The 24,258-nt window shown below is 45.9% G+C and overlaps 2 protein-coding genes across 4 annotated transcripts; both read right to left on the reverse strand.

Moving 5' to 3' along the window:
• Positions 1 to 473: 473 nt before the first annotated feature.
• On the reverse strand, positions 474 to 15,509 carry LOC143522127 (phosphoribosyl pyrophosphate synthase-associated protein 1-like). 3 transcript variants are annotated; one of them, XM_077015857.1, is made up of 12 exons: positions 14,902 to 15,509; positions 14,538 to 14,716; positions 10,938 to 10,990; positions 10,619 to 10,685; positions 8,806 to 8,978; positions 8,191 to 8,306; positions 5,909 to 5,964; positions 5,484 to 5,629; positions 4,402 to 4,440; positions 2,683 to 2,753; positions 1,972 to 2,118; positions 474 to 1,329 (listed from the first exon to the last, which is right to left on the reverse strand). In XM_077015857.1, the coding sequence occupies exons 2-12, from the start codon at positions 14,696 to 14,698 to the stop codon at positions 1,171 to 1,173; spliced, it is 1,188 nt and encodes a 395-aa protein (XP_076871972.1). In that variant the 5' UTR covers positions 14,699 to 14,716; positions 14,902 to 15,509; the 3' UTR covers positions 474 to 1,170. The 3 variants fall into 3 exon arrangements, with proteins under 3 accessions (XP_076871972.1, XP_076871974.1, XP_076871973.1); XM_077015859.1 differs by having other exon boundaries at positions 14,538 to 14,627; positions 14,902 to 15,508; XM_077015858.1 differs by lacking the exon at positions 4,402 to 4,440 and having other exon boundaries at positions 14,902 to 15,508.
• A 385-nt stretch (positions 15,510 to 15,894) lies between these two features.
• Positions 15,895 to 20,829, reverse strand: LOC143522129 (uncharacterized). Its single transcript, XM_077015860.1, has 4 exons — positions 20,569 to 20,829; positions 19,621 to 19,885; positions 17,268 to 17,467; positions 15,895 to 17,095 (listed from the first exon to the last, which is right to left on the reverse strand). The coding sequence occupies exons 1-4, from the start codon at positions 20,600 to 20,602 to the stop codon at positions 16,755 to 16,757; spliced, it is 840 nt and encodes a 279-aa protein (XP_076871975.1). The 5' UTR covers positions 20,603 to 20,829; the 3' UTR covers positions 15,895 to 16,754.
• Positions 20,830 to 24,258: the final 3,429 nt, after the last annotated feature.

The following is a 24,258-nucleotide window of genomic DNA, read 5'->3' on the forward strand; positions in this document are numbered from 1 at the left end:
ACCTGCGGAGTTTGGAACAAGTACAGGGTCTACGAATCGAGCACCGCACGAATCAGAGACGACGAGACACCAGCATTACACCCACTTCTGAAAGCTGCTATTCAGCCAATGGTTCTTCCATAGAGAAAACCCTGTGTGGGTCAACGCTGCGTATAGAAACCCAGCCGCTGAATCCATCGCTGGTTGGTTGTGGACAGGTCATTCTTTATCTTCACTGTAAAATGGGACAAGCTCATTTGTATAAATCTAGGGGCCTCTTAATTTATTTGTGTAACTTCTGCAACTATTTGGACTCAGTCAGGTCCCTTTAGATCATCAGAAAACTGAACTGCTGGACTGCAAAATCAATCTTAAGAAGGTCAGTGTGTAAACAGGATGTGTGATCATAAATAAAATAATGTTAAATGTTCCAAATGCATTTTTTATTACCTCTAATAAAAGTATTAGATGTAGCAGAAAAGAGAGAGTATTGATCCATTTCCTTGGTTTATTGGTCAAATGTCTTCATACATGACAACAGACATACACAACACACAGGACAACACACAGAGCGTAATCCACACACACCGAGGATAATACTGCTAAGAGGCAGATTCTTGGTCTTGCAGCATGTGTGTGCACATCAGTGTGTGTGTGTGTGTGTGTGTGTACGCACGCGTGTTCCTCTGTCAGAGTGCAGGCAGGCTTCCAGATCTCCAGTTCCTGTTGCACATCAGGCTCTCCAAAACACACACACACACACACACACAGCACAAATTGGACCTCGTGCTTCACTCTCTTCTACACCCCTCCACACACACACACACACACACACACACATACACACACACACACACACACACACACACACACACACACACACACACACACACACACACACACACACACACACACACACACACACACACACACACACACACCACCCACACTCTAAGGCGGCCGCGGTGATAACTACGTCTGCACTGAGCAAGCTATTGCGAGCATGCATTTCCTCATGAGATACAAGTACGGCCATGCTGGGGAGACAAAGGGCTCCGGACGCCGTGTCCTCCCTCGCATGACGTCCCCGGTGCAGTGTCCATCCTCCCGGTCCCCACCGCCACAAGACAAGACCCACAAACAGGTCCTGGAGTGGGGGGGGGGGGGGGGGGGGGGGGGCGTATCCCCCGCCTAGTCGTCAACGGTGACGTTGCGGAACAGATACGCCATGGACTCGCCGTTGTGAATTCGGCGGATAGCCTCGGCCAGGATCATGCTGACGTCCACCGTCTTGATCTTGGGACACTGCAGCTTCTGCACCTCGTGGGGGACGGTGTTGGTCACCACCACCTGGGACGTGAGATGAGCCACACGTCAGGCAAAAGTTTGAGATGCATGTGAGGTTAACGTGAGACAAACGGGAGGAACCCTGTAGCAGGAGTACTGTAGACACGACGTACATGTGCCCTGCTAGCATTTTGTAGCTAAAGCAAACCCTTCAAAACGAAACCCCTCCCAGAGGGCAGTAGTCTCATTTGAATAATGTAAATGAGCACATGCAGGCCACACCCTTTTGAACAGGAACCTGCAGTTGACAAAAGGCAGCGTGTCATTATATACTTAGTAATATACACCTACTATGTTTAAAATCCTTATGGGAAACATGTTGTAGAGGTGTACAGTTGTGTACAGTTAAGACAAGATAATTAACACAGGATTTCTGTTGGATATTGGTGGAAGACCAATCCCAAACCAGCAGCAATACGTACACGTGGCAACACGCCAGCAACAACACACACACACACACACACACACACACACACACACACACACACACACACACAATGTCCCCAGTTCACCACCACTGCCGGGCCAATGTCACTGCTGTACTGAGAACAGTCTGCTACCCAAACATGTTCAATACACGAGAGTCCAGTTGAATGACAGATTGCACAGGGTGACGCGTGTTCACATGTATTCCGGTACCCTCACCTCATCTATGGGCGACTCCTCTATGAGACGAGGAGCTTCTGCTGACAGCAGACCGTGGGTGGCCATGACGAAGATCTTGTACGCTCCTCTCTCCTTCAGAATCTCAGCCGCCGCTACGAAATCCTCCACGTCGTCGATGATGTCATCCTGCAAGAAGGATGAGGTCACTGAAACAGAAGCGACCCGCAGGAGGTCCGATCTTCTCACTGTGGTCCTGCCCACCTCCCAGCTAGCTCACCCTGTTGCTTCTCTAGGCCTTCACAGAACATTACAAGCACGTGGACGTGGTGAGGTGGGTTAGATTAGGAGTGAAGCCAATGCAGATCTACGTCTACCGGGTCTCACAGACGCACAAATGAAGAGAAAGGGTCTCAGTTTTTATGGTGAACTGCCCTGTATATACACAATTATTAAATAATTGCCAACATTTCAATGCAAGGTGCATGTGCTCAGGTAACACCTGCACATATAGTGGGTTTCATGTATTTATGGTTGCTTCCTCCACCTAGTGGTGTAATAATGTTATTACATACACAGCAGATTTTAAATGCCAAGGAAAATGAGACACCCATTGAAATCAGAAATTTGCTTACGAAAACAAACATTTCAAAATACATGCATTGATTCACGGTTACTCATTTCTGTAGGTCATGTGCTTTTGGAAGAGTGGGCGTGGTCTACGTGCCCTGTGGATGTGTGGAAGTCACTTACCACAATGATGGCGATCCTCCCCCCCACGTCTCCGACCACTGTGATTGGAGGCTTTTCTTTGGCCATCATAACTGCACAGAAGTGAAGATCATGATTCCAGTTTAAGCACAGATGTAGACATAAGACATCACAAAGCTGAACACACACACACACACACACACACACACACACACACACACACACACACACACACACACACACACACACACACACACACACACACACTACGACTCGACTTTTAGATAACGTTGAAATATCGGATTGTCTTGTTAACACCGCCACCATGCCTGGTTTTGAGGGGGTTTTATATGAACTGTGTCATTGCATGCTGTGTTGAACAAGGTTCCAGATTTCTGAAAAGCTGCTTTGTCACAATATCTACTGCAAGACCAGACCGAGCCGATCTGGACCGAGGGCCACCCGGACCGCGCGCTCGGTCACGTGGTGGGCTTAATGTGGGGGTGTCGAGCCGTAGTGGAGACGTGTGAATAAAGGAGTGTATGGGAGTGTAGCTCCAACATGACATCACAGCAGAACCAAACCAGGATCACCTCCTCCTGCTCCTCCCTGCAGACGCTGCATCAACGTCACACACCTGCACACACCTGCACACACCTGCACACACCTGCCCCGCCTCCCGACATCAGCAGGCTTACCGAGTCAACACAGCTGGTTACACAAACAAGAGACATTCCTAAAAAGCACAAGCGCTGATCTGTATGCATGACGCATATCAGGAAGTGCAAGAGGGCCAAACTGGTTTTCAACTTTCCTGCGTAGCCGTACTTACCACCAGCCGGGAGACGATTATAAGACCAGCGTCCCCACCCAGAGCGCGCCACACACACACACACCAGCCTCATTCATTAGCCACAGACACAAGCCAAAAAGCAGCAGTGCAATGCAAAGAATTTTAAACCACCCGGGAGAATTCTCCAAAAAGTGCAGCCCCATCATGACTGATGCAAGTTGGGAGAGTAATTGAGTAAAATGAGTTTTGCCATAATATCTAGAAAACAGCTGCAGGAATTCGGAAGCCAGAAGTGGTTTGAAACAGATGTGGTGCGGAGCAGAAGATGTCGTGGTGCGGAGCAGACCGAGTTCTCTCCTCGTCGGCCGTTTCTCCGGCACGCCCGCGGGGAACGCCAACAGCACCACAGCCACGCTCCAGAACATCTCCATCGATATTCAAAGTTCTGCGTTCTCAGAAGCTTTGGAATATCCGCGGGCGCGTAAGGGCTTTCATTCTCCCACACTCATGAAAAGGTCATGAATCAAAAAGTGCTGGGGAAATTAATCCGGCCTCAAACAGAGCCGGCTGGCGCCGCCCGGTTTCACTAGCGAGACCTTCTCATTGAACCCACCGGCACACTAGGACGGGTGGGGTTGGAACAGCCTGGGCACACAGTGATCACCTAGATAACTGCTCCTGCTGAATATTCCTAGTCCAAAACGTCAAGCAGGTTTTTGCATGGAGCCTCTAATCATCCCTTAAATCAGTGTGATAAAGGCAGCCTGGTCTCATCCAGACAAGGTCTGAGATCGGCAGACACGATGTCTCCCCGGTCTAGACTTCACAGCTGGACACGCAGGCCGCTTGCGCGTGGAGGCTGAAAGCCCTACAGCACAGCATGGGCCAGTACCCACGCAGGCCACCAGGGGGCCCCCGTGAGCACAGCCGACAGGCGGCACGCGAGGCAAGAGCAAGGGCTGCGTTACTTGGAAGCTCGATGCCGGGAAACGGTGCCTGGTGTCTCCCTGTGTTGTGGACAAATAAAGCACGGGTTACACACACACACACACACGTCAGGACGGCAGTTTCATTCAGCTCAGTGCTCCACTCTCGGACTGAAGGATCCAGATATGAAGCTTTAGCACTCTGGGGTCAATGGTGCCCAATGGGCAGAAGGTTCTGGAATATCCAGTTGAGTTCAACCTGGATACCTGCAGTCCGGCTGTGGGGCGCTGGGCATAGACGCTTAAGACGTCACTTAACAGGCTTCAGCAGCAAGAGTGAACCAGCGATGCAGACAGACTTGGCTCGTTTTCTTCCCCCAGAGGGACGCTGGTCGTACACAGCTGGGATTGTCTACTAAACCTTCACACCACCAGCACTGTGAAGCACCTGCTGCCATTTTAAGGGATCAGGGTCCCCGACACCATACACCTGGGTCTGAGGTGCAAATACTGCCTGGTCCTGGTGCACGTTCTCCTTTGGGCTTCACCAGCCGTTTGAAGAGAAGACCAAAGCCAAACATGACATAATAAACCCCACAACAGTCTAGGAAATGAAAAGACTTATACATCAACTGCATAATAACCCCCATTAGACTGGTAATATGAATATTTCAACAGGTACATCATTAGGCCAATGAAAAAACAGAGCCGTGTCCTTAGACTTCCCGCTTGCGAGACATTAATCAGAATGCAGCTTCACGAGCCCTGCAACGAATTTCCACTGGAAAACAGGGATGGTTTCTCCCAGAAAACATCCCTGCTGGGAGCCAGTTAGCACGCAAACGACAAAGAGCCTGTTAGCCAACTCAGTTGTTCAGTATTTGGTAGAGAAAATCAAAAGCGCTACAGTGTAAAATGATTGAGGACAGATTTTAGCTCTCTTCAAACTTTCATCATGTAAATGTAATTCAAGTTTGTCATACCTACACAATTCCTTTCTAAGCCTGTGTGCAAAGTTGTGACTCTTGACTTTGCGGAATCTTACAGCCATTTTGAGGTGGACGGGGTGTTGGGGGCTCAGGCCGTACGTGGGAGTGGCGGTGGTGTGTGTGTGGGAGTCTTACAAGGGAGCTCCAGACCGGAGGGGCCGCAGGGGGGTCGCAGCGCTGGGGGGGAGTTGCGGCCGTCAGCCATGTCTGACTCTGAGCACTGCGCCTCTCCGTGGATCACAGCCAGGCCCAGTCTCAGGCGCTCAGCGTATGATTGAGCTCTGGGGGGGAGGGAGAAAGAGAGAGAGAGAGAAAGAGAGAGAACAATCAGGAAGAGAAAGGGATGGGAAAAGAGGGACAGAAATTGACTGATAGGACAAGGCACACAGGTACACAATTACATACACATGCAAACATGCACAAATAACATGGGGGGGAAAATAAATGAAAAACAAGGACAAAAGACCTGCCCAACCTGCGATGTCTTTGGTAAGATTATAACAAAAGCAAATCAGACCTTCAACTCTGCAATGCCAAACACTTGCTAATCTATGTTTTACCTCTTAGCAGCAGAAGGGGATTTTGCAACAATAATAGCATTTCTGTAGTCTGGTATCTGAGGAGAAAAGAGAAAAACAACAGACCTTCTCAGAACAAAACAATAATAACGAAAAACACCTCCCATTTAGGGAGGTTTACTAGTCAGTCTACTAGTCCGTCTTACACAAACGTAACTGGACGTGTGGGTCTACTAGTCTGTCTTACACAAACGTAACTGGACGTGTGGGTCTGCTAGTCTGTCTTACACAAACGTAACTGGACGTGTGGGTCTGCTAGTCTGTCTTACACAAACGTAACTGGACGTGTGGGTCTACTAGTCTGTCTTACACAAACGTAACTGGACGTGTGGGTCTGCTAGTCTGTCTTACACAAACGTAACTGGACGTGTGGGTCTGCTAGTCTGTCTTACACAAACGTAACTGGACGTGTGGGTCTGCTAGTCTGTCTTACACAAACGTAACTGGACGTGTGGGTCTGCTAGTCTGTCTTACACAAACGTAACTGGACGTGTGGGTCTGCTAGTCTGTCTTACACAAACGTAACTGGACGTGTGGGTCTGCTAGTCTGTCTTACACAAACGTAACTGGACGTGTGGGTCTGCTAGTCTGTCTTACACAAACGTAACTGGACGTGTGGGTCTGCTAGTCTGTCTTACACAAACGTAACTGGACGTGTGGGTCTGCTAGTCTGTCTTACACAAACGTAACTGGACGTGTGGGTCTGCTAGTCTGTCTTACACAAACGTAACTGGACGTGTGGGTCTACTAGTCTGTCTTACACAAACGTAACTGGACGTGTGGGTCTGCTAGTCTGTCTTACACAAACGTAACTGGACGTGTGGGTCTGCTAGTCTGTCTTACACAAACGTAACTGGACGTGTGGGTCTGCTAGTCTGTCTTACACAAACGTAACTGGACGTGTGGGTCTGCTAGTCTGTCTTACACAAACGTAACTGGACGTGTGGGTCTGCTAGTCTGTCTTACACAAACGTAACTGGACGTGTGGGTCTGCTAGTCTGTCTTACACAAACGTAACTGGACGTGTGGGTCTGCTAGTCTGTCTTACACAAACGTAACTGGACGTGTCGGTCTGCTAGTCTGTCTTACACAAACGTAACTGGACGTGTCGGTCTGCTAGTCTGTCTTACACAAACGTAACTGGACGTGTCGGTCTGCTAGTCTGTCTTACACAAACGTAACTGGACGTGTCGGTCTGCTAGTCTGTCTTACACAAACGTAACTGGACGTGTCGGTCTACTAGTCTGTCTTACACAAACGTAACTGGACGTGTCGGTCTACTAGTGTCTTACACAAACGTAACTGGACGTGTCGGTCTACTAGTGTCTTACACAAACGTAACTGGACGTGTCGGTCTACTAGTGTCTTACACAAACGTAACTGGACGTGTCGGTCTACTAGTGTCTTACACAAACAATTTCAGCAATCTTAGCAGAAGCAAAATGTCACGATTACCAGAGAATTAATACCTCCAAGTCAGCAAGGGAACAGAATGTGCGTGCGTGCGTGCGTGCGTGCGTGCGTGCGTGCTACCTCCTCCTGTATGTACTGTAGCAGGAAGCGTGCGTGCGTGTATGTACTGTACTGTACTGTCTCCTCCTGTATGTACTGTAGCAGGAAGGGTGCGTGCGTGCGTATGTACTGTACTGTACTACCTCCTCCTGTATGTACTGTACTGTGCTACCTCCTCCTGTATGTACTGTACTACCTCCTCCTGTACTGTACTGTACTGTACTGTGCTACCTCCTCCTGTACTGTACTGCACTGTACTACCTCCTCCTGTACTGTACTGCACTGTACTACCTCCTCCTGTACTGTACTGTACTACCTCCTCCTGTACTGTACTGTACTGTGCTACCTCCTCCTGTATGTACTGTACTGTGCTACCTCCTCCTGTATGTACTGTACTGTACTGTGCTACCTCCTCCTGTATGTACTGTACTGTGCTACCTCCTCCTGTATGTACTGTACTGTGCTACCTCCTCCTGTATGTACTGTACTGTACTGTACTACCTCCTCCTGTATGTACTGTAGCAGGAAGCGTGCGTGCGTGTATGTACTGTACTACCTCCTCCTGTACTGTACTGTACTACCTCCTCCTGTACTGTACTGTACTACCTCCTCCTGTACTGTACTGTACTACCTCCTCCTGTATGTACTGTACTGTACTACCTCCTCCTGTATGTACTGTACTGTACTACCTCCTCCTGTATGTACTGTACTGTACTGTACTACCTCCTCCTGTATGTACTGTACTGTACTACCTCCTCCTGTATGTACTGTAGCAGGAAGGGTGAGGCGCGAAGATTGTCAACAGGGAAGCTGAAGAATCCCTGGATTTCCTTCTGGTGCAGATCCATAGTGATGATGTGGGTGAGGCCTGAGAGACACGCCCACACAGACACGCCCACACAGACACGTCCATGAGAAAAATTTACGGTCGACACGCACAGAGCAAAACTCCAAAAAGCACCATGACAACCTAGTCTCAGTAATGATCTCAATAAATCTTAATAGTGATCACAATCACAAGATCACTTTAAAAAAAAAAAAATCAAAATTATTGTGACAGAAGCATGCAGAGTCACTAATAAACCTGCCCATACAAGACTCCTGCTGCAAATCCTCACAGACACCAAGACTCAAAGACAGGGGGACAAAACTCGTCCAAGAGATCCACCACCCTCCAAATCTTACTAATCGATCATATTTGATCTAGTTGATCTAGCAGTATATGAACAGAACCAGGTTTGCTGGGCAGTAGATCTAGTGGTAGAGTTTGGCTCCCTGAAGTTGGACTCTAGGGGGACAGGACACAGACGCCCAGCGGGGGACCCGGGGCAGGTCTGGAGGCCCAGGTCTGGAGGCCCGGGGCTCACCTGCTTTGGCCAACATGGAGGCGAGCAGCTTGCAGACGATGGAGCCCCTCTTCCTCATCTTACACTGCTTGCTGTAGGGGACGTAGGGGATCACACCAATGATGTTCTTAGCACAGGACGTCTTCAGCGCGTACGCCATCACCAGCAGCTCCATGATGGCCGTGTTCACGTCTCTGGGTGCAGGAGAAACGACACGATTGGACAGACGACTGAAACGTCCAACTTCTCAGTTATGCACAAGTTGCAAATACTTTCAATCTGGCCAAATGATATACATCCTCATATGACGTATTACTTAGCAAATTCAACATTCCAGCATTGATTCAATGCACTCATTGACTTGATAATTTGGGGAAATTTATTTCTTGGAAAGTACAAAAAACCGTCACCGGGTTGCGGAGGGACCCTTATTTGCATTCGTTTATACCACCTGCACCTGCCCACGTCATGAAAAATCAGCCTAGTACAGGTATTCAACATAACGTGCTTCAACAGTCCTGAGCGCCACCGATATGGGTCGAATATCAGGTTACCGGCGCTGGAACTCACTGCACCGTCTCATGCTGCAAAACTGGCACCCCAGGGCTGGCGTCCTGCACCCCCCCCCCGTTTTGTTCTAACGTCAAAAAAGTTTTAACAAACACACCTGATAGACTGGGAGCTACAGCAACAAATGAGTACATGTTAAACAGACACAATCACAATTACACCTGAATATGGTACCTTAGGGTGCTGTGGTTAATATTCATGTAAAAGCATCTCAAAGTGACTTGAGACGCCGACACTGGAGTCATCGTGGATTCAATGGTTCAGTGGTCAAACACCACTCACATTACCATCTCAGTTTACACACAGGAAGAACTGCGTGCACGCCCACAGAAACCACACACCCACACACACCCAGGAACCTTCAAATAACCCCACACATTACAGGTGGAGTCAAAAACCCTCAAACCCACATATATATTATAGAAGAGAGAGATGCCCACACCTGGCATTCTTATTTCTGCAAACATACAGAGTGCAACAATGTCTGCTTTTTACTCTCCTTATCGGCAAATCCCTTTAAAAGACTCAGTGTTTCATTTAGCCAGTCGTCATTTGTCACCGTGTAGTCGCTGGTCACATGAAAAGCCAGAGAAAAAAAAAAAAAAAAAAAAAAAAAACACAGCAACAATTACCCACTATAAAAAGACGTTTTCCCAGCTTACTCGCCTCCTTATGGCTTGACGACTCTCATTAATAGTCATTTTCCTTTTTATATCCAAGTCTGACATCATGTGTGCTGCCGTAGGTCTCGCTGTAGACCAGACAGAGAAAGGTGCCATTCTGGAAGGTGGCAGTAATGAACCCATTAAAACAGTCAACCTCAAGTTTGATTAATCGCTTCGATTTAGAGCACATTATTGTGTGGCCGTGCGTCTGCGTCGCCCGTAGCAGCACTGCAGGAGAGAAAGAACCCTGCCACGTCTGGCCAGCCATTTTCTGCCAAGCGGTTCGCATTTCAAATATCTTCCCACTCAAAATGGCGGGGTTTGCGGGAGCCTGTTTGGGGATCAAGACGAACCTGTTTCAGTAGGCCTCCTCTTCAGCACGAACAAGCTCAGATCTCGCTGTACAAAGCCAATAGGTAGACTACAAAGCTGCTGACACACCAAGATTCACCAACAAAACACAAATAACTCAATGCTGGTAGCTGGCTTTTGAACACCCACAAAACAAAGTAAACAAAAACACAACAACCCAATGGCCTATATGAATGGGAGATGACCCTGAACAATGACACACTACATTTGACACAACAGGATCTCACCTAGGCATGGTCTGGATGATGAAGGTGTCCTGGCCTCTCACGGACTCCTTCACCTCCACTCTGGTCTCTGTTGAAGATCAGAAACAGCCGTGACCACACAGTTCTCTGAGGGGACGCGGAGGAAGACATGTAAGGTCACCTGGTCATTAAGGTGACAGGTTCCCACTCAGCAGGACCGAGGAACATAGTTAGTGTTGGGATGTAATTGCGGGTTTGTGCACTGGTAAACTCCGAGATGTCAGACGGATCCAGGTCACCAACAACACAATGTGATAAGCAAGAAGGATTTTTTAAAGGCAGGAATGCACAGGTGACACACCTCTGTTGGCTTCCTGGTATACGGCCGATTTTCCCAACTCCACACCAAGACGTCTAGAGAAGAAAACACAAATCAGTAAACAAATACCAGGCATTTCCACGCATGCGCACACACACGCACACAGTATCATTGATATTGAGGACCAGTATATTGAGGACGCCCTCTAATAGTGTATCTGGTCAAACCCTGCAGAGTAACTGGTTTCACTAACCCTTCCTCCTCCATCAAGAATATTTCTGCGCTGTAACTGCTATTGACTGGTCCATGTTCAGTCAAACCTGACGTAACTCACCAGCTCATTCCCCTAATTCCCTATTTCAGAGCTGAGACAGCATACAGGACCACTGAAACCCTTTCAGTGAAGAACACGGTTTCTCTGTGACCAGAGCGGGATGTGCATGACGCCAGTGCACACACACACTAGAGGAGCGTGTTCTTCATCATCTTCACACTGAAGGAGGTTACCAAGGGCTCGAACTTTGACCCCAAAATCTCCACAACACAACAGCGGTGGCAACCATCATGGTGTTAATGAACAGGCAACATCTGGAGACCCTAAAGATCTGTCCTTCAAAAGGATCCAGCTTGAACCCTGTTCCTAAAGATCTAGCCTCCAAGAAGGGAGTCTCCAACATTACTCAAGTCAACGGCTCCTTCTCAAGACCTTGATTAGCTTTAGGGTGAGGTGTGTCAGTTTTGCTTGAACAGAGCAGTCCTCTCGTAGTGTACCACACCCTCTTGTGTTTTTTTTGGTACATTTTCAAAAAGGTAAACAAAAAAAAGCAAATAGCCCAACCACCCACACACACTGTGAAGAGACAAGAGAGTGGGAGCCCTTCTCCGAGAACACGCCACTGACTGGCAGGTTCAGCAGCCCTCCGAGTGACACGGAAACATGGGGTCACATGCCACGATCAACAAAAAGATTCTGTTGTTTATTAAAGCTGGTTCTCCTAGATGAACCAGACAACTGCAGACTGCAGTCAGCTTGGATCAATGCCATAAATTAGTGCATGATGTTTACACACTGGGCTGTGTCTTGATTCTCAGTTAAGAAACACAGATTTTAATTGTAATGTGGTATCATATTATATGAATTACGACTTGTCACTCAAGAGATATATGCAGATAAAACATACAAGTTGCAATGTTAGATCAACATGGCTTCTCTGGTAAAATGACAAAATGTCTTGTTTATGGTTTGTGAAGACTGCAGTCAATAGTATTTTATGTTTAAGCAATACAGAACAGCTGTATATATCTCCATTTATGGAACAAAAGACATCATGATTATGAAGCACTTCCGTTTTGGGCTGTTCCGTTTGCTGTAGTCATATTTCACTTCATGCACACAAACACAAACCTTTGATTTCAAACATCTAATTTTTTTTTCCAAGAATCAAGCTTTTTTCTTCTCAGGTAACACAGTGTCTTCATTCTACAGTTTCTCAGAAGTGAACATGCTATGAACATGTTGACGGGGCAGCAGGGGCACGTAGGTGCTGTACGGGGCACGTAGGTGCTGTACGCAGAGACTGTGCACTGCTCTTCAGAGTAATGATGTAGTGGTTTCAAAAATATATAAAGCTGGATAAACCTTAAACTTTAGTGTGCACCCAGACATGTAACTGAGTCAAACACACAAACCACGCCTATCTATTTTGTTAAGCAACTGCCTTTAAATTTCTGATTTTAAACAAGCTCGCAAGATAATAGAGCCTTAGCTATCCGACATTATTGGCCTGGCTAGCATCACTAAACCCTAAACCCATTTTGTCATTGTTTGCATTGTTTTATTAAATACACAAGAGAAAAGACAAATAAAGGACTACCACCCCTAAAAAAATAGTGAAAAGGTGAGTAAACCCTCATTTATATTTAAACATGTGCATTCAAGGTGATTATGTTCACCTGTTCTCTACACCATCCCTGATCATAGCCAATACCCTCCCTGCCAAGTGACACTCTCTCAGCATGTGGAGAAACCAGACCAAAGAGAGGAGAGAATGGGTGGAGGAGAATGGTGGATCACCTGTGTGTGTGTGTGTGTGTGTGTGTGTGTGTGTGTGTGTGTGTGTGTGTGTGTGTGTTCGTTCAATGAAAGCCTCAATTTCAACACATCAGTAGACCTTCATGCAGATCAATGCAACTATACAGTAATTAAATCCACCAAGATGATTTTTTATTTTTATTTTTTTTTTACTGTGGACAACTACTGAAAATAAGCTGCAAGCCCTCAGTAATAATCTGATCTGGAAACTCATTCAAAATAAGATTCTCTCACCATTCTTGAGTGATCCTATATTAACGCTGCAGTGAAGTCTCACGGGCATCATTTTGAGAACCTCAAAATAAGATTACAGATCTAACACGGACCGCCTTCATCTTCCCAGTCGCACACATATGAAAGGAAAACTCCAAGCCAATCACCACCATAACCTATAGGTTTACGTGGCTGTCCTAATAATAAACTCTGATGATCCCATTATCCCCCGTGTCTGTTAACTGTCCTCCTCTGATCTCCCTCACACGGCCGGACACGGCTGGGCAGCTCAGACCGGCTGCTGGATGCGATGGAGACTGATTGAGCATCTGTGTTCGTGTGTCATATTAAATAGTGCTGACAGTTCAAGCAGGGACACCTCAACCGCGGCCGGGAGAGAGAAAGGAGCCTTTCAGACGTACGCGCGCTGTTCCCACCTTTCATCACGGCCCGGTTTTATATAACGAGCTTCATGTTTCCTAACGAGTCTTTTTACTCCGCTTCTACGTTCAACTGACGTACGGGAGCCGTTTCAGTCCGGCGGACCGCGGCGGTGTGTACGGTCCCAGTGTTGAAGACACAATACTGTCCCTCAGCCCGGTCCACACACCTCAAGCCCTAGACCACGGTGGGCCGAACTGTTTGTACAAGACAAAGACGCGAGAAAACAACAAATACTACAGGAATGTGAAGGGTTGTGAAACGGGTGTGAACACATCTCCCGTGTTGTCTCCCGTCAGCTCCCGTTTCAGACTGTTTTGACAGGTGAGAGTCACGGGCGGGGCGTGGACCGAGGCGCGTGGCAGTTCGGTGGCGCGTGGACACCGTGAGTCAGCACACAGTCCTCCCAGTGCTCCCAGTATGTCCGTGTCCCTCTTAAAGGACAGCATTGGGAGGCTGCTCCCAATCCCGGGATGGTCTTAATCCCAGTGTGAGAGAGACTAGCGCAGATACTTTTACACTCAGCAGGTGTGGCGGGTCAGGCTGCTGTTGTTCTAAACACACTTCCAGAAATACTCAAAGAACCAGTCACGGATATATCCACGAGAAAACTACACTTTATTAGTTCCGTTTAGTGAAGATTTAAGAGTTATGTTTTAAATACAGTTAGCTCTTAAGATTCATTCTAGTTATGGAACCAAAATATTTTCAGCTGTTGGTTAAACCTTAGTCTGGGATGAAAACATGTTTAAAACTTGTTTGTTGACGGTCGCCTAACAAGCGTCCTAGTACACACACGTCCCAACGTGTCACACACGTCCCACTAAACCTCTTTCTGCCAGATTTTACACCAAATAATTAATATTAGCCTACATTTGGAGGAGGTAAATACTCACTCTGTGATCTTCTTGGCGAGTTCAGTGCACGCTGAAGTGGAGTTGGCAGAAAACACCCGATATCCACCTTTACCGATGTTCATTTTGGAGCTGTAGGAGGGTTTGGGCGTTTGGGGGTGAGACAGCGAGAACTTGTGAGGCCCAGCGCGACTCTTCGGCATTTTCACACACTGTTTTCTCTAGTTAAATGTTGACATTGTTTTAGAGAAAAAGTATTTTTCCGACATAAATTTGAGTGGCAACAAAAGATACAGTGATACAAATAAATGTATCCAGTTTTAGGGACAACAAACTAACTGTTCAACTGTTTTGAACTAATCTACAAAAGTACAAAAACACAACTTCTGCACACAGCTGATCTTACCTATGCATCCTGTGCTTTAGAAACACTGCCGAGTCAAAGAAGGACCCGCCGAAGGACTGAGCTGTAAAAGCTCACCGGTGGTCTGTGTGACAGGACAAGGTTCCTACAGTCCAACACTCACTCTGGGAGAACCTGAAACTATTACTGCAGGCAGTGAAGTGAAGGTTCGTGTGCGGCTCGCCTGCTGTGACCGAGTGTCCAGGTTAGCTACTCATTCACGAGAAAAAAAAGAAGATCTTATCTGCTGACCGATTTTACGACAAAATGCGCACAGGTGAGCACAGACAAGAAACTGGAAGCAGCTTCGGGTCGCTGGTTCAGACGGCGGCGGCGAACCGGACCGATGCGTCCTTGACTCGGTTCACTAATAAACAACCCGCCGCAGGGAGCTGCTGCATCTGGACTTCGGTCACTTCCGAGACCCAAAGGCTTGGATGCTAGTCGACTGGACGTGGTCAAGAAATACTACTCGGTTATGAAACTCATAAACACCACCAGAACGATCCAACTGTCCCCTAAGTACCGATATATTTGTATCACGGGAAACTTTGTTGCAATGCGGTCGGAAAGAGACGACCACGGCACGCGCACATTCATTGGATGCCCCAGTAAGGTGATTGTCATCCCAACCGGCCAATGAGATGTATGTAGTAGAGGAAGTGGGCAGTGTCCTGGGAAATTTAAACCAATCGTGGCATTCTCATTCATATTAGTTTCGGTCATAGTTCCGGATGCCCAAAATACAGGTTTATAACGGATCTAAACTTTGATATGGTTTATTAAGCGAAACGCAGGCTTTATGTCGTCTGTGTAAAACGTAAGATTATTCATTCGTCTACTGAGACACACTTAATGAGTTTAATTATAAATTAACGATTAGCCTACAGGCTACAGCAGGTAAAAACTGTTTATAGTTTGTTATAGTTAGTTTATATATTTTTATAATTTCCTACAGTACGACCGATTTATTAATGACACCGAGGAGAAAATATATCCATTTAAAAGTTTTATTCACAATATAAACCTGTGTAGTCCAAATGACTTAGAATATGTTTACAATTCAGCAGGCAATGCATTTCATTACCGATTTTTGATTTAGTAAAAAAATAACATTTAACTAAAAGTGCTTAGTTATTATTATTGTTGTTATTCTTCTTCTTCTTCTTCTTCTTATTATTATTATTATTATTATTATTATTATTATTATTATTATTATTATTATTAACCAGCTTAGTCACTTGCACTCTATGAGTACAAAGTAGACATTTCAGAAGTGGCAGCATGAAGAAAATATAAACATACCATAAACAGACAACAATCATTCTCACCTTAACTCAACCACGTGCACAGGGGTCATTCTAGCTACATCAGTTCACCACAAAGACGAGACCATTTCAGAGCATGTTCTATATCCAGCGTCCTACGCAAACCTGATCAGCCTGGAGGGCCACAGGATCGCTCTAACACAACCGATTTAACTTATTCTGCATCTGAAAACAAAGGGTTGGACAAGAAAACGAGGTGAGATCGAACAGTTAAAATACTTAACGGCATGTTAATGTTGTTCGGCATTACTAAATAACGGCATTATACAAACGTCTACAACAGTGTCTAAGAGTCTGTCCATTGTTCATAAGGGTAAAGTTACTCTCTAAGATGGACATCAAACGCAGTTTTGGATCTGAATGAGAATCAGGAATGAAGTTGCCAGGTGTTCTGAGTTGGCCGACAGTGTAGGACGGTCTCAGGGGACGAGTGTTACTGGCTCGATCAGGATTCCTGTTGAGATCTGACCGTTGGTAGTTTAGATCACTGATGGTCCCCAGGGGAACAGCGTGGGCCAAGCTGTCGGGTCAGCACTCCGCGTTCCTCTCGCTCTTCAGCACCTTCTCCTTGAGCAGGTCCAGGATCACCTGCCTCTCCTGGCTCTCCAGCTCGAAGCGCCGCTCGCGCTCCTTGCGCTCGGCGCCGAGACGCTCACGCTCCAGGGCGATCTTGTTCCTCTGGATCTCCAGCTCCTCCCTGCGGAGGGCCATCTCCTCCTCACGCAAGCGCTGCTCCGCCTCCGAGCGCTTCTCCAGGAAGCTGAGGATCTCCGAGTACGTCTGACAGCAGCACTGGCACGGGCGCTTGGCCGTGGGGGGTGACAGGTCACCCAGGTCGTCCTGCTCCTCGGGCTCCAGCGTCCCGGACACTGCGAGACGGACAGCAGACACGTGGGACACAGACGTCCGTATGACATGACTGTTCAAGCTCTTTCGAGTGTAAGCTCTTTGAAATGTAAAAGATTAGCATGGAATACTACGACAGTGGAAAACATATGTTGAGAAAGGATAGGAATACTGTTTATGGTACTTCCCCCTCACCTGTAGGTGGTGCTGTTGTGACTGGGAGCACAGTGGGCTTGTCAGGCTCAGGCAGCGCTAGCTCTTCCAACGCTCTCTTCTTCAGCTCTTCATCCTGGTATTTTCCCTCACCACTGGCCAGCAGGTTCTTCTCAGCCTCTAACTCGAGAACCTCGTGGAGCAGATCCTCCTTTTGGGCGTAGAGTCTCTCCGTCCCGAACCTCAACACAGTTACATTATGTCCTTTAGCAGACGCTTTCATTCAAAGCAACTAAATTTAGCCAAGCACGGGGAGTGGAGGGAAACTCTGGGGGAGCTTGGAGTTAAAGGAACAGCTCAACCAAACTGGCTGAGTTTAGCGTTCTTAGCAACTTTGGCCTGGAATAGTCCTGTAAGGCCTAAACGACAGCAGTTCGGAAGACATACCTTTGCTATTGTAAAAAATCACTGATAATATATGCAGAATAAATACAAACTGAAATCCTCAAATAACATAAATGGTGTGAGACTCCCCCCTAACAAATCTGTTGTTAAACTTTTCCTGGGAGCTTCTGTCACGGGTTCACATCGCGGTTCTACACTAGGCTTGTCACGATACTAAGAATTACAACTTCGATACGATACTTAAAAAAATATTGAAATTCGATACCATTTTCGATACCAAAGTCAGATACGGTGCTAATTTCCGTTTTAAAGCCTTTTTATTTTTTTTATAAACAAACAAATGAATGTTGCTTTGTGTTTGAAAATGCTTGAAATTGTAACTTCATTTCACAACAAATATCTGTCTGACTGAACAGTTCTTTTGTGTTAACAAATATGAGCATCTTGTAATTGAAAGATGAATGAAGGATGAAACATGAGAGAACGTGAAGACGTTACGATTGGGCGTTTTGAAAATAAACAACCATTAAATAATGTGATAAAAAAGCGAATAATTTCGAGTATATGTATAAATATTTACCTTATCCCAACAAACATGCGACGTCAGAAAGACGTTAAAATCAAGTCTGTATCAAGTCGGTCAGTCCAGACCCATTTTTGCATGTCTGGTGGACGTTCAAAACTGGTTCAAAATCTGACCGTGTGACTAGGACCTTAACCTTTTAACTTAACATGAACGTCTATGACGAGTTTTCTACCTGAACGTCTGACTAGGACCTTTATTGGATGTCAGGACGTGCAAAAACTGCAACTGAATGGCAGTAATAGACGTTTAAAAAAGACGTCGCTAAAACTTTCATTCTGGCTTTTCAGTGGACGTCTTTTGAATGTCTGACAAAGTGTCTTTGCTCGTGCTGAGAAATATTGAAATGGACCTTGAAAGTGACATACAAGTGTTTGAATTCCACAAGGTGTATGAACCCTGCAAACATGACTTTGTTCATTTTCGAATTTTGTAACTTCGCGCGCGCCGCGCCTCAGCTCAATGAACAAAGTCATGTTTGCAGGGTTCAATTCAAGCGCTTGTACCAATATTTCCCAGCACGTTAAACTTAATTAAGTTAAATATTTATATACTCAAAATGATTCGAAATATTGCGCTTTTAATCACATTATTTAATGGTTGTTTATTTTCAAAACGCCCAATCTTAACGTCTTCACGTTCTCTCATGTTTCATCCTGGAATTACAAGAGGCTCGTATTTGTTAATGTAATACAAGAAAACTGTTCAGTCAGACAGATATTGTGAAACGAAGTAGTTACAATTTCAACATTTTCAAGTACTTTAGCCTAAATTGCATCACTTTTCATACCTGAAACACACTGAAACACAAAGCAGCATTAAAATTCGTCAGGTAAGTGTTCATTCCCCTGTTTTGAGGGGTGTTTTTTTATACTACCACATATAGTTTCGGACAACACTGCAAAGCGGAAAGTATAAAGCCTCCACCGCTCGCGGAGGTTCACGCGGAGTCGAGCGCTATGGTCACTCAACCAGGCTTTAGCGCCCTTCGTTGAAATGTTCCAAAAGCACCGCCTGCAAATGGGCTTCATGTCCTTCGGTTTTCCATCTGTATCTGCTTCGAATCCAACAGCACTGCGTTTGCTTTAGCTGCCATATTAGCATTACAAACTGTCCTGTGCATTACGGCAGCTTGGGTGGGTCAAACGAAAGCGCATTTTATGTAAAAAGAATCGATACTTAAGGGAAACGAGTATTGTACCGTTTCAGAATGTTCAGTATCGATACGTATCGATATATCGATTTTTTTGACAACACTATTCTACACTGCCAGAACATTTTACGAATCATCTAAGTGATTTTTTTCTGAAGACCACATTTGAAAAAGTTGTATTGCTCTAACGTAACATGTTCCTTAACCCTGTCGGTGGCTGAAGAAGCCACAAAATGGCAGCCCGGTGTGCTGACCTGCGCAGGCTGGCAAAGTCCTGCTTCTTGTAGTAGTCCAACAGCAACATGGTCCTCTCTCTGCACCGGCGCCCGTCCACCTCGAAGTTCTCATCCTGCAGAGCAGCGGTGATGATCTCCCCTACGCGGGCCCAGATCCGGCCCGACTCCTTGGACGTGAAGGGGTTCTGAGCGATGACCTCACGAAGCAACAGGATGTCGTGTCGCGCGGAAAAACGCACCTGCCTCTTCCGAGGAGTTGTGGAAGGGCCAGCAAGGGAGAAACCTGGAGAGAGAGAGAGAAGGAGCAGAGGAGATCACCTCCTTTAAGTGGAAGAACAGCATACATGAGCATGAATGATATAATACAGGTAAAGACTGTAAATGTGAGGAGGTATTAGAACTTCCACTGGGGTCAGTCTATGTTCTGGGTGTCCTTATAAACAAAAATACATTTATATTATTTTTATAATATTTATATAGTTATATTAACCTAAGGAATAGCTCAAAATAAAAGGGAAAACGTGCAAAATGATCACAAAATCTTTATTAACCTGTTATTCGAGGCAGGACCGACAAATACTTCAAAATAAGGACTATTTTAAAAGCTCTCGAAGCCTTTTGGCGTTCATTCTGTAACCAGTTTGTCTATGGAGGATTTTGAGCGCCGTATAACGTCCAGCGTGACTGGTTAGGCAGGCTGCGGTCATGCTGGCGCCCGTCGCCTCCTTCAACGCGTCTGCTCCGTTTGGGGAGTGACGTCGCTCGGTAATCGCAGTGCCGAGCACAAGTAGCCACTTCTGCGCTCCACGAAAATGTAATACGAGCGAGCGACGCTTCCAGTTATGTCCGCGTACAGACGGCGCGGAAGCGTATCGAGACCTTCCAGGGCGATACAACCCGAAGCCAGAGTCTGTGTTTTGTAGGCTACGGACGTCTCGGTCGTCGCGGTTCCTAAGTAGGTCTTACCGTCGTTGTCCGGCATTTCCACCACACGTTCCATGTCGTCCGGTGTGCGCGGTCAGCTGATACGCAAAAACTGCTGAGGTCATTGTACACGTCCGCTCACCAGTACAGGTTCCACTCTGACGTGTAACTCAACTTCTCGGGCGAGCTGGCAAAACTGGAGAAGCGAATGTGTGCAGGTTGCGATGTTGTCCACTAGGTGGCAGGAGAGTGTCGCCGTGAATTTGTACGCAGCGCGAAAACAGAAAATTCGCCTTTGCCGAGGTTGCGTTTAGAGGACTTTGCGCTGTCTGCCTGGAAACACACGTGGGAACTACATAAACTACATTAATTTTCTGCATCTTATATATTTTCAATACGACACTGAACGTTACATCTCTAATAATGGCAGTTTAAAATAGACGTTCAGAAGAAAATGGGCAGGATGGTGAAGATTAAATTGGGCTGTAATTACTAATTTCATGAACATATCAGATTAGGCGTCAAATACGACGTGTTCCAACTTCTGATATACGATATGGGCGAACAAAAACACATTTAAAGAAGATTCGTGCTGTGATTTAAATTGCTTAGACAAACTGCCAGCCCGTGGGCTGTAACTGAAGTAATTTAGAAATAAGCGCAGTTCGACCTTCGGGGAAGCCTCTTTTAACGGGGTCGAGCCCTCACCGCGGGATGTGACTGACAGTAACCGTAATGGGGAAAGCGTCCGTGCCCGAGAGAGAGTGGGGGCCTGGTGGGTCTGATGGCGTGCCGTTAAACGACAAAAATGTGAAATGTCATTTTAGAGGGACACAGAACGTAGAATATAAATATAATCTACACATATGTACGTGTGACGAATGGCTGGATTAAATAAACAATCTCACCCTGCTCTCACAGACTTTGGTTAGGCTGAATGTATTTGCGTCAATCACACCTGTTCACTAGCACTTTTCTCAAAATGCCATCTTGGAAATATTCACAATTGTTGATCATCCATAATTTCCAGGGAAAGACGACAGGCCTGAAATGTAGATGGACTGTAAGCATGACTGAATGTGTGCAAATGGATTCCCTTACCAGGACACACACACCACAACCACCTAGAATAGAAACACACATATAAAGCAACACATGCACGTGCGTATGGATATGCAGAAATTTGTGCAGGCCACATGCAACCACAACGATGTATAAATTAATAATGCCCTCAGAGACTGCCACGATATTGGACTGCTATTGCTGAAAACTCGGCTAATAATAAAATGCCATGCCAACCAAACACCAATCATACCTGTTCCAGGCACACAAACACCTAGGTGGCACCTCTCTCTCTCTCTCTCTCTCTCTCTCTCTCTCTCTCTCTCTCCTCTCTCTCTCTCTCACTCTCTCTCCTCCTCTCTCTCTCTCTCTCTCTCTCTCTCTCTCTCTCTCTCTCCTCTCTCTCTCTCTCTCTCTCTCTCATCTCTTCATTCGCTGTACCTGTGTGGCCGCTGGCTGCGTCTACAGATGGGGTTTTATACACATACAGTTAAACTGTGACAAACCATCATTATTAGCCTACAGTTTTTTGCAGTTGCCAAGACACAAAAAGTGTTCCTTATAGCACCATTTCTGAAACAACTAACCCATGTAGTCTATCTTTTGACCTGGTGCGCTAAACCTTAAGAACATTATCTGCCTTACAGTCATTTAGAACACACTTGTTGCAAAACATTAAACACAGTTGTTTACATAAGACACAGCATTCAAAACTGAAAACCATGTGTGTCTTTTGGAAAGCACTGCCACACAACTGCTCCACTCACTTACCAAAATTCATACCCAATCCTCACAGGTTACAACACTTCTAGCTAATCAGACATCAAAGCCTAATCCCTAAAGATATACATATAAAGAGGCCACAAATTGCAAATCTTGGTTTCCACATCAATGGAGTCCAATACTGCATAGAGATGATGATGAAGAGTACGAGAATGAGGAAGGATAAAATATAAATAAATAAGGATAAAATAAATAAATGTGCCATATTTGTCAATTGTGATTTTTTCACCACAATCGAAATTTGTCCTCCGCTTTTTACCCATCTGTGCAGTTAGAACACACACACACACACTAGTGATTACTAGGGGGCTGTGGTGCACACATGCCCAGAGCGGTGGGCAGCCCTAGCCCGGCGCCCGGGAAGCAGTTGGGGTTAGGTGCCTTGCTCAAGGGCACCTCAGTCATGGCCATAGGTCTGGGAATTGAGCCCACGACCCTCCGGTCACAAGACCAGTTCCCACTCTGGTTGACCATGTGGTCAAGCATGCGCTGTCTGTGCTGCTACACTGTAGCATCATCCAGACATTTCAAAATGAGAATAGATAAGTAGACCTATCCTCTATACGTACTACATCATGTACTAGACTACCCCTTGCTGGGGGGCTATCCACCTCAGAACAGACAGAGACCATCGTCAATATGATCAGAGCAAACGACTGTATACGTTTCCAACAACTACAACAGCACATCATTACTGACAACGTCTCCATCAGCAACATCCATTCAGTGAGTCTATCTGGACTGGACCAGTAACAGTGTGAAACAACTGCGCAGTGAATTTGCCACTCATCATCATGCCACTCTTGGTCCCTACAACACTGTGCAACATCACCTTCTTCAACACAGAGCACAACACACTCATTCTCCATCACCAGGGGGATGAACCAGAACAGTCCAGGTTTGTTGTCGTCTGGGACAACATAAGTTTGCACCGGGCTGCTCAAGTACAAACTGGTTCACTGAACAACGATTTGTTGTGATTCACCTCCACCAAACTCTCCATTGCTGTTGAGTTATTTTTGGCATGGAGGTGGTCGCCAACCCCACCAGTGCAAATACAGTCAGCAGGTGATGGAGGAAGATTGAGGATATTTTGTCTTTTTGATTTTCTTTTTTTGTTGTTTTTTCCATTTGCCACTTCAGTGTGTCACATATATGCCACATAGTCACATATATGAAAAGCTAATCATCTGATATTTGTGTGTAGCATTTAGATGCAAAAATATGGTTTTGGCAAGAGTGGCAAGAGTTTTGGTTGAAGTGTGTACTTTTTCCAAAAGTGTGAGATGTTTTGCCTGTTCTGTGTGTAGCATTGGCTGCTGTGTGTTACGTTTCAACAAAAGAGACATAGTTTCAGAAATTGGGTCTTAGCGTCTGCAAAAAACTGTAATATAATGTGATATTCACGTTTGCATGTACCAGAGATACTGCAGAATGTCTTGTGTGATTAACACATTCAAAAATAAACAAAGTTTTCACAGGAATGCAGTGTGTACAGACAAATATAAACCTAAACAGAATTTCTGGACACTAATGAAAGTCTTAAGTGTAAATCTATGTGTTAACTTCATGGAAGGCTATATCTGTGCCATGCAAATGACTTGAAATCACAACGATTAGCCTGTGTAAACCAGCTCATATGGAGAGAGCCAACATCAGCACTGATTCGTTCAGCATTCGTTCAGTTCGGGAAGATGATTGTGTGGAACAATTGTGTCAAGCTGTCAGCAATGTTTTTGTTTCAAACCAAATACTGAGAACGTATTTAGATGTTAGCAGTACCATAAGCAAAAGATGGAATGTCACGTGATGTCCACTGAAACTGAACTTCTGAACTGTCTTGAATACAAAAAATGGAAATATGAAATGCTAGTTGGCATGACGACT

The sequence above is a fragment of the Brachyhypopomus gauderio genome, chromosome 8 (genome assembly GCF_052324685.1).
Source record: "Brachyhypopomus gauderio isolate BG-103 chromosome 8, BGAUD_0.2, whole genome shotgun sequence".
In the NCBI taxonomy this organism is placed as follows: domain Eukaryota; kingdom Metazoa; phylum Chordata; class Actinopteri; order Gymnotiformes; family Hypopomidae; genus Brachyhypopomus; species Brachyhypopomus gauderio.

Coding starts and splice junctions, on each gene's coding strand:
- LOC143522127 (XM_077015857.1), bottom strand. CDS start 14,698: ATGCCGAAGAGTCGCGCTGGGCCTCACAAGTTCTCGCTGTCTCACCCC. Junction 10,991..14,537: donor CTCGCCAAGAAGATCACAGA/GTGAGTATTTAC, acceptor TTTCTTCTCTAG/ACGTCTTGGTGTGGAGTTGG. Junction 4,441..5,483: donor CTCCGGTCTGGAGCTCCCTT/GTAAGACTCCCA, acceptor TCCACAACACAG/GGAGACACCAGGCACCGTTT.
- LOC143522129 (XM_077015860.1), bottom strand. CDS start 20,602: ATGGAACGTGTGGTGGAAATGCCGGACAACGACG. Junction 17,468..19,620: donor GACTTTGCCAGCCTGCGCAG/GTCAGCACACCG, acceptor AACTGTGTTGAG/GTTCGGGACGGAGAGACTCT. Junction 17,096..17,267: donor CACAACAGCACCACCTACAG/GTGAGGGGGAAG, acceptor TCCGTCTCGCAG/TGTCCGGGACGCTGGAGCCC.